The 15345-nt window shown below is 55.7% G+C and overlaps 1 protein-coding gene and 1 long non-coding RNA gene across 2 annotated transcripts in view; one reads left to right on the top strand and one right to left on the bottom strand.

The window, feature by feature from the left end:
• Positions 1 to 15345, top strand: part of RNF220 (ring finger protein 220) — a 244589-nt gene that overhangs the window by 213323 nt on the left and 15921 nt on the right. Inside the window, 3 exon segments of the mRNA XM_003482102.4 lie at positions 3764 to 3809; positions 7463 to 7564; positions 12193 to 12235. Of these exon segments, the coding sequence (XP_003482150.2) occupies positions 3764 to 3809; positions 7463 to 7564; positions 12193 to 12235 (191 nt within the window).
• LOC102162744 lies at positions 174 to 11851 on the bottom strand. The gene is made up of 3 exons (XR_298713.3): positions 11315 to 11851; positions 1951 to 2001; positions 174 to 383 (listed from the first exon to the last, which is right to left on the bottom strand). It is a non-coding gene; the product is annotated as an uncharacterized LOC102162744 (long non-coding RNA).

The following is a 15345-nucleotide window of genomic DNA, read 5'->3' as shown; positions in this document are numbered from 1 at the left end:
CGAAGCACTTGTATTTTTCGAAGCACTTTTACAGAGGCTCTGCCCACACATCGTCCCTCACCTCATCCCCGCTCTCCCGCCTTCTCAGTCCTGCACGGGCACTGCAGCAGACCCTGGGACTCGGCGAGCTAGACAAGGAGGGCAGAGTGAGTTTGAGAACAGATAGAGGGGCGCCTTCCATGCCGGAGGGCAGTCCTAGAGGTCGTGGGGGAACTGGTGAGCTGGATCGGAGAGACTCGCCCTGGAGGCCAGTGTGGAGGACGATGTGGGGAAGCAGCAGGGAGGTAAGTGAGCTGAGGCAGAGGGTCCAGGGGATAGACGACGAGGCTGACCTCGGACAACAGCAGTGGCGGTGGGAACAGAGAAGGGGGGATGGTGAGAGCCTGGTGGAAGAAGAAAGAAGTAAGAGAACTTCGCTGATTACTCCTGGGCTATTTTCTAGGAAGAACTTTCTCACCTGGGCCACGGGAAGGGCGGCAAAGCAGCAAGGATCGGAAGGAGGAGGGGTCAGCGGACAGAGCCCTGGGCACACTAAGCTTTCTCGGGGATGGGGACAGGGTGGAGACTGGATGTGCACAGACAGACAGGCAGGAACTTAGGTGGGAGAAAAAGACTGAAGGGCAGGTGGGGGAGTGGCCACCGGACCTCTCTGTGGCCCTCCAACAGGAGAGTCCGCCCAGAGAGAGGAGAGAGCCTGGGCTGTGGAAAGATCGTGCAGAGCTGAAAGTGGGGCTTGGCTTGGTGGGGCCCGGGCTCAGACACCTTTGCCCAGAGGGCCCCTGAGCCACTCAGATCTGGCATCTAGGCTGGCAAGCAGGCTCTCCGGTCAGTGCTTTAAAAGGGCTCGAAGAAGCCGGAGGGAGGCTGGGTGACTAGAGGAGAGGCGCCATGTGGAGATGGCAGTGCCCCCACCCCCACTTAAGCCTTATTTAAGGCCGGCCTCGGTGTTTGGTTGGGTAATGAACTAGATAAACAATTCCCCAAATAGATTAAAACGAAGTGTAACTTACAAAGGCGGCTGGCGATGATGGTTTATTCCCGGGCAGCACACCATTTCTTTATTTCCAAGGATAATTCAGTGTAAATCACCTTAATTAAAAGTGTCAGCCCAGCCCATGAATATTGTACTTAGGAACGCGTTTCCTGGGTCCCAGTTATAATTTAAAACCCATGGATCACTAGGCAGCGAGTGACTGAGAAGGGAGGAAATCGTTGGGGGCGGGCTGTGGAAACGGGAGGGATGGGGGCAGAGCCGTGGGTGGGCTGGGCTGGAGCGCGGCTGCCCGCGGCCCAGGGCGCCGACCTCCCTGCTCCAAGGCGGGCCCTTCCTCCAGACGCCTGTCTCTGGGGGACCACGCACACTTGGAAGTGATCAGGTTGTTGGAGGAAAGGGAGGGGGCGGGGGGTGCTTGCTCCGAGAGAGGGGAGTTTGGTGCGGTACCAGTCCCACCAGGGAAGGGGAAGAGGACTGCCAGGAAAAGATGCAAAGGCTTGGCAAAGGCAGAGGCTGCCCCTTCTGGCCCTCCGTGTCTCCATCTCTCTTCACCGCAGAGTAAAGGAAAGCCCAGTGTCAGCAGGACCCTCCCCAAAGGGGAGGGGGAAAAGAACTGGGAGCTCTGCCCTCCATCCTGAGCCCCGCGCGTCCTTAGGAGGCAGTGTGGCCCACCGACAGGCAGCACTTTGGACGTGGTCAGACGTGAACTCAAGTCTCAAACCCTGCACGGACTGTGCGAACACAGACGTGTCGCTCAGTCTGCTAGTCAGCTTCGTAAAGTGACCCTGAAGACTTGAGACGACACGTAGCAAGTTCCCAGCCTACGCCTGTCACATGCGGTGGCTGCACAGTCACCACCCACTCCTTCCCCTTCCGTCCACACTGTTCCCGCTCAGCGGACACTCAGCCCTCCAGGCCAGGGCCCAGGGTCTATGGCAGACGCCTCACTGCCGCACCTGTAGGTCCAGGAAGGGGGCCGAGCCAAGACTGACGGCAGCACTTGTCACCTGAGTGAAGGAAAGATAAAAGTAACGAACTCACACCCAGCGGTTCCTCAAGAGCAGCTCCGTTTCCTCCCTGTATCCCTGGTGCCTGGACCAGAAGCAGGAACACAAGGACCGCTTAGGAACAAAATGCCTTTGAATGGAACCCAGCTTGACAGTCTTGCCTGGTCTCTGATGCCCCCACTGTGTGATTCGACAGGCAGACAGCTGTTTCTACACTCAGACCAAGCAGGGGCCCTGTACTGGGATGTGCGCATGCCTGCACGAGTGTCGACACACACGGGTGTCTGTATCTGCACACGCTTGTGTGGATGTGGGCCTGTGAGCAGCTCTGCGTCCGGGCGTGGCCAACAGTTGTGAGTGTGTCTTTAAGGACACATCTCTGGTAACAAGATGCTGTGTGCCTGCCCCTCTGTGTCCTCGACTGAGCCTCCGGGTGTGACCACACATGAACAGAATTTATGTAGAGACAGTGGGTCCGTCTATCTGCCTTTACACCAGGGTTTCTCCACCTCGGCACTACTGGCACTTGGGGCTGGATTAAGTCTTCGTGGGGGGGCTACCCGCTACTCCGTGGTTTGGTTCATTTCCTCTACCCACTAACTGCAGCTGCCTCCCCCACCCCCAGCCCTAGTCTTAAGAGTTAGAAATGTCTCCAGACATTGCCAGGTGCCCCCTAGGGGGCAGAGTGGCTCTGGGTGAGAACTCCTGCAGCATCCAAATCTGCTGATGCCTCTTCACACATAGTAGGTGTGTCTATGCCTGTGTATCTGCTTGGGGGTGGGTGTGTGCGCGCTTCATGGATCTCTGGGGTGTGCTCTCCCTGTACAGCTGGTATGTGGTCTGCGTGGGGACCCCGTGTGAATGAACGGGCCGCATCTGCCTACGGCGTGTATCAGCCAGTGCCTCCGTGTGCATGAACTTGTGTGTGTGTGTGTGATAGCATGCATGTGAATGTGTGAGCACAGACGTGGTGAGCACAGCAGGGGCAGCAGGGCGGGAGGCCCAGGAACAGGGATATTAATGTTTCTGAAGTGGATCTGATTTGATACGTCTTGTTCCATTGTCAGCATCTGTTTAGCGGGGATTTGTAATACTTTGTGGCTCCGGATCACTCATGCTTAGCGTGGGATGTGGCCTTGCATACCAATTTTGTTATTAAACACAGTCCTTGCCTCCCCCACAGCCCATCCATCACCTCCCACCCCCGCCCCCGCCTGCTCCAAGCCGCCCACCATATTTCAGGGCCCAGCTCCCGCCTGCCTGCCGCGCCCGATGCCGGAGGGCCTGGGGCTGACAAATTGAATCAGGGGGAGATCATTCCTGGCCTAACGCAGTTTGCAGCATGTTGGAGGGAGAATTGACAAGAGCCATGTCAGCTCCATCACCCCAATCCCATAGGAGCTGAGAGCAGGCTGGGGACAGGGAGCAGAGGGAAGGGAGCATCCAGAACAGGCAGAATCCTCAGGGCTGGTAGGAGCAGGCAGGTAAAGCCCCTTTCCTCAGACCCACAGGGAGCCTCACATGCCTGGCGTCTGTGCCCCCACCCACCAGCCAGTTCTGGCCCTTGGCCCCTGATGGAGGCTGAGCAAGGCAGGACCTGCTGGAGCTGAACGGACTGGGTGGAGCCAGAGGTCTTAGCAGCTTAGCGGGGCTGGGCTGGGCTGGGCGTCTTCTCTCCCTGGGGTCTCCTTACTGTGCTGCTCTTGCATATGCCCTGGGCAGCAAGTCCAATGGTCACCCTGTTCTCTTCTTTTCTTGGCAGCAAGAATTCCCTTCTCAAGGATGCCATGGCTCCAGGCACCCCGAAGGTAGGTGGACAATTATGTTCCCATCCTAACCTAGGCCTGCCCAGAACTGCTTCCTCTTGAGAAAAGAGCTCTTACTGGATCCCCAACTGTCTCTGGAGTTTGCTCATCAGCCTGAGGCCGGTGGCTGCCCTGTGCTCTTGAGTATGTGTGTGTGCATGCATGTGTGTGTGTGCGCACGTGCGTGCGTGGTCCTTGTAAGCCAGAGTATGCCCATCTGACCTCCGGTCAGGACGAGGTCAAAGCCAAGAGTGACCTGAGGTGTGGGGGACCCAGACACTAGGGCTAGGGACATTCAAAAGAGGAAGGTGAGCGGCGGCGGATAAAGAAAAATATAAAAGTGCAGGGCAAGACAGACGGTGCGGGAGCCAGACCATGGTGTGTTTGCGTGTGCGCACGCGCCCATGCTTTGTCCAGACAGCAACAGGGAGCCACGGAGGATGCTGGGTTCATTTGGGGAGACAGTCTGACCCTCTGATTAGACACTATAGAAGAGAGGCTTGAAAGCGTCAGAGGGAGAGGGGATGAGTGCAAGCCACGTAGCTCCAATGAGGAGCCAGGGGTCTTAGCAGCTTCGCATGACTTCTATCAAGAATTCCCAGAGCTGGCTATGAGGCAGATGGTACTACGTCCCCAAAGGTGATGATTTTGAGGGAGCAGGGACCTAGGGAGGAGGCCTAAACTTTCACTCACTGTCTGTCCTCTCCCCTGCCCCCCGGGGTTCTTATAGGTTCTCACAATGATGCGAAAAGGCAAGGATTCCCAGCGCTTTCTAGGGGCAGTGAGAGATGGGTGCTGAAGCCTTAAGAACAGAGGCAGTCAGTCAGGGCGTGTGTGTGACTGGGGCAGAAGCCAAGAAGAGAATCTGGGACTCCTGCCCTGGGGGTCAAGAGAAGGTCCTGGAGCCAGGGAAGGGGCAGAGGAGGAACAGTGACGGGTGAGGAGGGGCACAGGAGAGCGTGGTATCCCAGGGTCCTAAGGGGCGCAAGTTCCCAAAGGCCGAGGGAGGTCATCCCTCGGAGAGAAAAAGGCTGGAGGAGGCCATTGTATTTAGGAGTCCTCAACGCCGTGGTGGCCTCTGCGAGGGCAGTTTTGGGAAAAGGAGCCAGAGGGACAACCTGACTTCCAGGATGCTGGCCTGTCTCCCCAGCAGGCCGTTCAGAAGGATGGGAGCACACGTGGTGCCCTCATTCAGCAAATCCACTCAGCACAGCAAGCCGGACAGAGGAGGGGCAGGGGACCTAGCCCAGGCCTGGACTGATGCAGGCCCTGGCCGAGGAAGTAAAGCCCTTCCAGCCCTAAAGAGAAAAGGTGTCGGGGAGAAGGGGGAGCCCCACTTGCTGAGCTTGGCCCAGCCTGCAGCATTCAATGGCTGTGGTTAAGGAAGGCAGGTCATGGACAGGTTGCCAGGTCGGCCACAACCACTGAGCCCTGACACCTGAGCACACCTGGCAGGGCTGGGGACTGGATCCCAGTGAGGCTTGTGTTCGAAGGACAAACATAGACGCAGTCCACATCTGTACCTGGTCCCCACCTTCGCAGATCCACACCCACCCCCCATCAGAACACTCACAGGCAAAGTCTTAAACATGGGCAGCTTCCCGCAGCCACGGACACAGGCTTATTAACAATCAGACTCAGAGGAGTTCCCATTGTGGTGCAATAGAAACGAATCTGACTAGTAACCATGAGGTTGCAGGTTCGATCCCTGGCCTCCCTCAGTGGGTGGGGGATCCAGCATTGCCACGAGTTGTCGTGTAGGTTGCAGACGTGGCTCGGATCCTGAGTGGCTGTGGCTGTGGCTGTGGCTGGCAGCCGTAGCTCTGATTTGACCCCTAGCCTGGGAACCTCCATATGCTAAAGGTGTGGCCCTAAAAAGCGGAAAAAAAAACCAGACCCAGAGGCAAGGGCCACTGCTCACCCACTTCTAGGCAAGCTCACACTCAAAGCGGACCGTTTCCGGGTCTGTCCTCTGCTTTGACTGCGGCTTCAGGAGAGCAGCTCATGGGTGGAAGAGGCTCGAGACAGCAGGTTCAAGCAAGAGACTGAGAGGACAGGGAGAAGGAGGGAGGAGGAGGCGAGGGCGAGGGGGCCTTAGACAAGATTGATGGCCTCGTTGCCATTAAGAAAAAAATTAGCCGGTGGCGGCTATCATATTAAAGGGTGAAGAAGCCGTGAATTATTTTCTTAAAGATCTTATCGCTTACAATGATAATTTTACCTTCCAAAAGGCCACTTTTAATGAGGCGAAGAGCCAGGCAAAAAGTCATGATTTAATGCCGGGATTTTTTTTTCAAAACACATTTTACTGCTTTTTGGTCCATGTTTAAAAAGCGCCAGTGACCTTTTTTTATTCCGCTTGCCCCAGGTGTAATGCTGAGGCCTCTCAGGGCTTCTAACCTGGAGAGAATGAGAGAGAGAGAGCGCACACAAGTGTGAGCTTTCTCCTGGTGGGGAGTGGGGGACCCCACGATGCTTCCCCTCCTCGGCATCCTCCTTGGGACCAGAGAAAGACAAGGACGTGACCTGAAAGCCCACCTCTTTTCTGAGCCAGAGCCCACAAGGCCTCCCACTGGACCTGGGTGGGCAAAGAAGGGGCTCCAAGTTGCAAGAAATCCCTCGCCAGGCCCTTTCTGGCCTCGCCCCTCCTCCAGCTCTTGGGGTGAGGCCGAGTCAGGGAGCCCTGCCAGACCAGCAGCTGCCCCCTCCCCTGCCAGGGCCCTTGCCTGAGGATGTGCAGCATGGCCACAGCATGCGGGTCACATCCTAAGGCTCAATCGGAGATGAAGGATAAATGGCTGCTCCATCTTTCCCAAATTGCTTTCTTTGGGCTGTCACTGGCGATTTGGCATGGTTTTCTAGGCTGGGGAGGCCTCCTAGGGAATTGTATGCTTCCGGCACAGAGCTGTGCAGGCTGGAGAGGGTGGGGGGAGGAAGTATGGATTGCTTTCAGGCCTCCAGGCCCCCAGTTTGCAGCTGAACAGGCCTTGGCAAGAGCCAGCAAGAGCAGCCTGAACGTGCCATGTGGCATTTAGAATTGCGGTGCTCGCACACAATGTAAAGCAGACAGTTTATTAATCTAAACTGCGGGCGTATGTAGAAGAGGCCGGCCAGGATTGACATGGGGGGATTAGTTTTGCTGGGGTTTTTGCCGGGGTCATTGCCACAGCGCAGGGATAAATGGAGCCAGCGTGCATCCCTGGCTGCATGAAGAAACTCATACATACTATTTAATTTACTGTCTCCATAGAGGGGCTGCCACCAGCCTGTATTAGGGGCAGGCAGGCCAGCGGGGATATGGCTTTACCCCAACCCTTCGGGGGGGTCCCAGAGTCTCTGCTCACTACAGGAGAACAAAGCGTGAGTAGTCTCGGCCCACCGGAAGGCCTACCTCGCTGGGACAGAGACTAGCTGGGGTCCAGGAGGTCTGGACCCTCTCAGGGGTCTCCACCCTCCCCAGGATCAAGCCATCCTCTCCCACAACCAGACTCCTGGGGCCGACCCCATGCCTTCAGAATTTCAAGCACGGTCTGTCCAGCCCCTGCCCTCCTCCTCTCTGCCTCTCTCCCCAAAGCCCTATAGGACTGGACCCTCTAGGGGCTGACGACTGTAGGTCTCGGTCAGCCTGAGGCCACGTGTCCTTTCTCTTCTTCCAGTCCCTCTTGTTGTCTGCGTCCATCAAGAGGGAAGGAGAGTCTCCAACAGCATCGCCACACTCATCTGCCACCGACGACCTGCACCACTCAGACAGATACCAGGTGAGGAGGGGCGGGGCCGACACGGGAAGGGGGCTCACCTGGGTACGAGCTTGGGGGGCAGGCCAGGTGCTCACTCCTTCCTCCTCTGGAGGCAAGAGGAGCCGCCTGAACTGTGTTTGATTCCCTCGGTATCGAGTGCCCCCAGTCGAACCCAGGAGGCACAGGTGTCAGGGAATGTGCCTTTAGTAGATGGATTTCAGAGAGAGATGCCAAGGCCACCTGGGCTCAGGAGGGCTCTTCTAAAGCATCTCAGCCACCACGAGGTCTCCTATAGGGTTCGGTTTCATCGGAGACCCAGGGACATAGCCCCAAATCACCTGAAGACCTCACGCTTCAAAACTAGGATCGCCTGAGCAAAGAGCCATCACCCTGCCAAACCCCGATGTCAGGCCCAGACAGAGAGAGGCAAACATCGCCTGTTAGTGCCTTGGGAGCCCAGAAAGGGAACACTCCTAAAACATCAGAGCAGGAGGGGATCCCAAGGGGAGCATCCTAGCTTCTACACAGCTTTCTTTGCAGTAGGGAGGAGAGACAGAGCCCTGCCTTCAGAGTCCCAGTCAGAGGGCATCAGAGAGGGCCCGCTCCAAGGAACATTAGTCTAAGTGCCCCTAACATCTGGGGCAGAGATCCAGGGTCACTGCTGGCACACAGGAAGCCTTTCTTGGAATTCAAGGCCGTGTCTCTGGGCACCCTTTCCTCCCAGCTGACCCAGCCTGGCATCAGGGTGCAGAGCTTGGCCAGTGGAGTATCAAGTGTGGGCTGCACGCCAGTCACCACGGTGGATGCCTCTGCCAGATGCTTCTGGGTGGGACTCAAACTGCAGAGCCCAAAGTGTCAGCCCTGGGGAGGGATCCCTGCTCTCGTGAGCCCAGTTTAAGAGAGACAGTCAAGTCTTCACCCAAAGAATTCCACTCCAAAGGGACAGACAGAGCCGTCCCCTCAGAGGCCCGTCCTCCGAACCGCAAGCCCAGCTTTCAGCCTCCCTATCTATTGAACTAGGAAGAGCAGGGAGTTCACTGGCAGCTCTGCAGGTTAAGGATCCAGCACTGTCACTGCTGTGGCTCGGGGGAAAAAAAGGAAAAGAGTAACTAGCAGGCATGAGCACAGCATGCTAGGCTTAGCAGAGGCCCAAGGCAGTGGCGCCAAGGCTTTCTACGATTTAGATTCAACCTGTTTTTCTAGCTTCCATTCTTAATACTGCCATCCACGAATTCTGTGGGCTGCGCTCACCAAATTAATGTTAACCACTCCTTGGCGGTGCCATTCCTTTCTCTTTTTCTTTCCTTTTTTAGGGCCACACCTGTGGCATATGGAGGTTCCCAGGCTAGGGGTCGAATTGGAGCTGTAGCCCCCGGCCTACGCCACAGCCAGACCAGATCCGAGCCACGTCTGCAACCTACACCACAGCTCCCGGCAACGCCAGATCCTTAACCCACAGAGCAAGGCCAGGGATCGAACCCGTGTCCTCATGGATACTAGTTGGGTTCATTAACCACTGAGCCACAACGGGAACTCCCGTGCCGTTCCTTTCTTGCCTGTGTTTTTACACATGCTTTTTCTCCTCGTGGGACTATTTGACCCCACCCCATCAAATTTCTGTTTATCCTTCAACAGCCTAGCCAAATCCTAGCTCCTCCAGGAAGCCTTTCTGGATTAGCTTTCTCTTCTCATGACCCCTGCATGTCCCTGTCACTGCCTTGATCTTCCTATACCATGATCACCTACTTAATTATATATGAGTTTTAACCATCCCCAAACTTAGTGGCTTAACACAACTGATTCTGTTAGTTGACTAAGCCTTCCCTCATTCACGCAGCTCATTCAGCTGGAGGACTAGCTGGGCTGGACAGTCCAAAATGGCCTTACCACATGTCTGGGGGATGAGGGGCCTCGCTTTTCTTCCACATGGCCTCTCATGCTCCCATAGGTTAGATCAGATTCCTTACATGGCAGAGTCTCATGCCAAGAGGCCAAAGCAGCAAGCCCTCTTTAGGCCTAGACTCCGAAACTCACACTTAACTTGGCAAAGCAAGTCACAAGGCTAACCTATAATCAAGGGACGAGGCAGTGCACTCTTGATAGGAAGAGCTGCAAAGAATTGGGACATCTTTAATCTATGATGATGAACCTGACTCTTGGACTAGATTGGGAGACTCTCCAAGGCAAGGAATCAGCTTAACCTTCTCTACTCCCTTCCTTTATGCAAACATTTATCTCGTTCTCCCTCCTGCTCAGCCGTGTCCTTGCCTTCAAGGGGTTAGATCTGCAAATAGATAATTACAAGCCAGTGTTTTAAGTGCTAATGACAGGCGTATAAATAAGTTTCAAGGACAGCACAGTGCAAAGAGAAAAATCAGAGTGAGCTTCACAGAGGAGGTAATGACTGAACAGGCTTTCAGGGGATGAGTAGGAGTTCACTGTGGTGGACAAGGAAGAAAAGAGATTCTAGATAAAAGCAACACTGCATGCAAAGGGCATAGAGGTGTCACACAGAATGAGACATCTGGGGGACCTGCTGGCAGTTCAGTTTTGTTAGACTATAAAATGCAAGGGAACCTGCCTGGCAGGTGGCAGTTGCTCAATTATTTCAGATTGTTTAAAAAAAAAAATCATTAAACTTGGCCTTGAAATCAGAGGGTATTGGTTTCTGGGTTGGGTTCCCATTTACTTAGCCCCCGCTGGGTTCCCTAACCCTTCATCGGTTACCTCACTTTACTCTCGTAGCTGTGCAAGCTAGGATTCACTGCCCCCCCCCGATTTTTTGCTAAAGAAACAGGCCTAGACAGAAATGACTTTTCTAAGGACTTAACTATTATGAGTAACCACATCAGGATTTGAACTTGAGTCTGTCTGGCCCTAAATCCTAGATTTGTTTCCCAGCCCTGAACTGGGCTCAGAGGCTTCCCTCATAAGCATCCTCCTCCCCCTTCCCACTGATTTCTCCTGCGTGCCAGACCCTGTATCAAGATGGCCTCCCAAACTGAAGAGACAGGTCTGTAAACAATCAAAATAGCCACTATCAAAGGGAAGCCAAGGGACTGTGAAAACTCCGAGGCAACTAATCCAATATTGGGGGAAACGTGAAGCCTTCAGAGAGTCCTGAAGGATGAACAGCAGTTAACCAGGCAGGGGACAGGAGTGCATGGAGGAAACCCTAGCCCAGAGTCCAGAGCACGCACTGCACAAAGGCCTCCAGGTAGCTCTGCAAAGCTGAGTGTCAGGAGAGCAAAAGGAAAGAGCAGGAGCAGTGGAAGAAGAATGTGTAGGATGTAAGCAGAGCAGGCCTATATGCCGTGTTGCACATCTTCTCGGTAGGGAATCACTGAAGATTTAAAGGGAGAGTGGAAGAGAGGGTCAATTTTGCACAATACAAAGACGACACTGCATGTAGCATGGAGGATGGGTTACTGGGAGAGAAGCTGGAGATTAGAAGCCCAGATGAGAGAGAAGCTGGAGAAGAGAAGCCCAGACGGGAGACAGCTGCAAATGCAGAGAGCTCATAAGATCATGAACTAGAGCAGGGACCTCCAAGACAGGTACAGCCAAATGACTCACATATGGCCCCATCCCTGAAGTGGACACCCTACCAATAAAAATCTGTATGAGGCAGCGAGGAAAAGATACTTTTCGCTAAGGCCTGGAAGGGAAGATCTAAGAGACCTTTAAGAGTAAACTCTGAGATAAGAGTGTGAGGAATCGAAAGCGGGTGGGGTCAAGGGCGACTCGCTCTCAAGTCTGGTGTGAGCTCACCAGGGTGGATGGTGGTATCCCGTTAGGAACTGAGAATCCTGGAGGAAGGCACCTGTTTGAGGGATGCTGAGTTCCACGTCGGCCGCGTGGCTATCCAGAAGACAGCTGAAATGTTGGGACTCCTCTAATATCCGGACTGTGGCAAGGCTAGGGACCGGCGGGGACAGTTAGGACTTTCGGCCGGGACGGCCCGCGGCGATCGGGGATCCCTCCGCCCCCTCCCCAGCCAGGGGTGGCCGCGCGGGAGGCGGGAGCCGGGCGGGGCTCCGGGGCGGAAGGAGTCCCACGCTGGGAGGGGGCGTGGAACGGGGTGGAGGGGGAGGACCTCGCGGCCGCTAAAACTGGGGCGGGTTGGCTTTGCGGGCGGTGGGAGGGACCCCAGGGCGGCCTCAGCCGGTTGCCGCCGGAGTGCAAGCCGCCGTTTCCTGGTCCCGGTCCGGCAGCCCCCGCACTTCTTGAACTTTCACCCTCGGCGCGCGACGGAGGCGGGTCACGTGATCAGGGCCAACATGGCCGCCGCCGCCGCTGGGAGCTGAGGTGCCGCCGCCGCCGGGCAGCCGGGGGGAATCCGCCTGCATCGCCGCCCTTGCCGGCCGGGCGGCCGCGGGGCCCGGAGCGCCGGAGGCCAGGGCTGGGGCGGCACCGCGCGGCGGCCACGGGGTCCCGCTAGAGCAGCCCCCGGCGGCTATGCCGAGGGCCCGGAGCGGCCGGCGGAGCAGGGGGGCCGGCGGGAGGGAGGAAGTAGGTTTGTTTACGGGCTGTTTGGGGCGGGGCGGGGCAGGCCTGGACCGGGGTCCGGGGCTGGGGCGGGGGCCCGGACTCCAGGCCGCGCTGACGCTCTCTTTTCTCTTTCGCATCTGACCGGGATCCTCTCTCAGACCTTCCTGCGAGTGCGAGCCAACCGGCAGACCCGACTGAATGGTGAGCAGTGCGCGGCCCCTCCCTCCGCCCCACCCCCGGCCTCCTCCCTCCCTCGCTGCCTGCCGCTCGCGGCGTGTCTGCGTTCCTTCGACCTGAGGGCCCGTGGGCTTCTTCGCAGCCCCAGAGCCCGAGTGTGTGCTGACCCAGGCGGCCGCCCTCAGTTTCCCTCTCTGTCTCCTGGAGGCTGTGGTTCCCATCTCTTGCCCGAGCCCCTCTAGGCCTTGAAGAACGCGGGGAGCTGGGGGGGGGGCAGTTATTAAGTGCCAGAGAATGAGGAACGAGCCCCACAATTCCACTCGGAAGCTCAGCTTTGAATTTGCAAACTGCTGGGACCTCACTGTACAAGCCGGCAGGGCGCTGAGCATGTTTTTCTTCCAGTTTTTAATCAGTGCCCAGTAGTGTGAATACAGCCTCTCTGCTGAGACTTGACAATGCAGTGAGATCTGGAGTTCCCACGGCAACAGGAACTAACTCATCCCCGGGCTCTTTGAGTTATCAGTCGGCCCACATTGCACAAAGGTGATCAGCGTGGGCTCGACAGCTCTTAGAGGCCTTCTCTGAAAGCACGCAGTGTATGCACTACCTGGCAGCACCCCTCCCCCCTTTGGATTCAAACCTCTGGAGCATCCCTATTTGCTGAGCACGAATAATCTAGTTTTTTGGTGCTGAGGAGGGTGTGGTGTATCTGGGTGTTGACTGTAGGGGGCTTGGGGTCTCGAGGCCTGCCGGTAAGTGGGTGAGGCCGTTGGATCTTCAAGATCCCCAGTTCCTGCCACTTGGTTTCTGCTGCCAGGCTGAGCCCCAGTCTGGAAAAGGAGAGTATTCATTCCCGGCCAACCCCGTGTCAAGCAACTTTATCAAAACTGAAAGGACGTGTTAACACCCATTTTGTAGATGAGAAAACTGAGGCTGGGAGAGGCGAAGGTGATTGCTTAAAACCACACAGCTGTGATGCAGCTGAGCCATGATTTGATCTGCAGTTTGTTTATCGCCAAAGCCTATGCTTCTTGTACCTTGCCATGCTACCTCCTTGGTAATACTTTGACTTTTCCTACTCAGTGGTTGCCTCTGTTTAGGGAGCAAACTTTCCTTACCATGCTTTAGTGGTGTTTTGTTTTGTTTTGTTGTCTTTTGTCCTTTTAGGGCCGCACCTGTGGCACATGGAGGTTCCCAGGCTAGGGGTCGAATTGGAGTTATAGCTGCCGGCCTACACCACAGCCACAGTAACTCGGGATCCAAGCTGCGTCTGAGACCTACACCACAGCTCACGACAACGCCGCATCCTTAACCCACTGAGTGAGGCCAGGGATCGAACCCGCAACCTCGTGGTTCCTAGTCGGATTCGTTTCCACTGAGCCACAACAGGAACTCATCTTTTTTTTTTTTTTTTTTTTAAATGGCCGCACCTGCAGCATATGGAAGTTCCGAGGCTCAGAGTTGAATTGGAGCTGCAGCTGCTGGCCTACACTGCAGCCACGGGAACACCACATCTCTGCCACAGCTCGCAGCAATACCAGATCCTTAACCCACTGAGCAAGGCCAGGGATCAAACCCACATCTCCATGGCTACTAATCAGGTTCTTAACCTGCTGAGCCACAACGAGAATCCCTTCACCATGCTTTAGTAAGCTTAGTTCAGGACTTAGGAGATGAGTGGTGAGAAAAACCAAACCTGCTTTGCTTATCTGAGAATTTCCAAGTGATGCCAGTCCATCAGGGTGCTTTCCTGGGACTACAGGGGATCTTCTGGCAGGGGTGGTCTGGGCAAGGAGCGCACCCAGTGTTGTGCCTTCTTTGGCAATCTTATGAGATTCACTCCTTTATTCAGTTATCAGACAGTGTGTGCCAGTCTCCTCCTTGCCAGGGAGGCATTCCCTTGAGCTCCTGGAGGGATGGGGGAGGAACCTCTGTACGGGCACACTGCTCCATACAGCCTTCTAGAACGCTCAGGGTACCTTGCTTAGTGTCTTTCTGATACCTAGCATCCCTTCTCCATCCCAATCCTGGCTCTAGAGTGTCAGAGTCGCCTGAGCCTGCCATTCCAAGGGTTAGGGCAGTCAAGGCAAGAGAGTCGCGGTCTTTGTCCCCAAAATCAAGTGGGGTGCCAGAACACAGTCACATCTCCTGTAGTACGAGCACAGGAAACTGAAGAGTCAGGCCGGGTTGCAGACCAAAGTTTCTTTGTCTCCGTGTAGGGTCCTGGTGGGGTGGTGCCTTTCCTGTTGATTCGGGTCTTTCCAGGGCTTCTCTGTTTTGGAATTAGAGTAACTCCCTGCTTCAGGCCCTCAACAGGCGGGGCTGGGCTCCAGGTGCCTGGGGTCCAGAGGTAGGACCTAGGGCCCCAAGTGCAGATTCTTGCTGCCCTCGTAGCCTGACAGGACCAGCCTTTGTTGACGCGGATCCGTTGAGGGCACTCTTGGGATAGGAGGGCTTTCTAAGCTGGGGAGTCAGGCCTGGTTTCCTCTCCAGCCTTTGCCACTTTTTAGCTACGACTGGATAACTACCTTGATCTCTCTGAGCCTCGATTATCTTTCTCTGTGAAAATGGATGATACAACCTCACTTAGGATATAGAATGAAGTGAGCTACCTTACATGAAGTACTTGACCTTGGACGAAAAAGACAGTAGGTGCTCTAAATTGTAACTTATACACTCTGACCCGCATCACTTTCCTCCTGCGTCTTGCTCCCTGCACTGCATTCGTGAGCTTGCCGCCAGCATCCGTATCCATGAGAAAGTTCTTTCTGGCCTTGCAGTGGGGAACCCTTCCCTCCTTGACTGGCTCCAGCCCCGCCCCAGTCAGTCTGATCTCAGAGTGGCTAGCTCTGCTCCTGGCTCGCACATCGAGGGAGGGACTAGAGGGAACGGAGTCCCTTGTTTTGACCCCTTCCTGCTTCAGTGACAGGAGGGCTGCAGAGAGGGATTAGTGAGCTAATTAGAAATGATTGCATCTCTCAGCATTAATTAGCAGTGCTGTGGGCTTGCAGTGTGCACTTTGGAATCGAGCCCCCTGCGGGACAGCATGGCAGGCAGCCCTCTGCCTCCAGGGCCTGCCAGCCCCTCCACGCTGATTAGCATGATGGAATGGGTGTGGGTAGGCACAGTAAGGG

This window comes from Sus scrofa, chromosome 6, assembly GCF_000003025.6.
Source record: "Sus scrofa isolate TJ Tabasco breed Duroc chromosome 6, Sscrofa11.1, whole genome shotgun sequence".
Classification (NCBI taxonomy): domain Eukaryota; kingdom Metazoa; phylum Chordata; class Mammalia; order Artiodactyla; family Suidae; genus Sus; species Sus scrofa.
The sequence above is the reverse complement of the archived record's forward strand: the minus strand, read 5'-3'. Positions and strand labels throughout refer to the sequence as shown.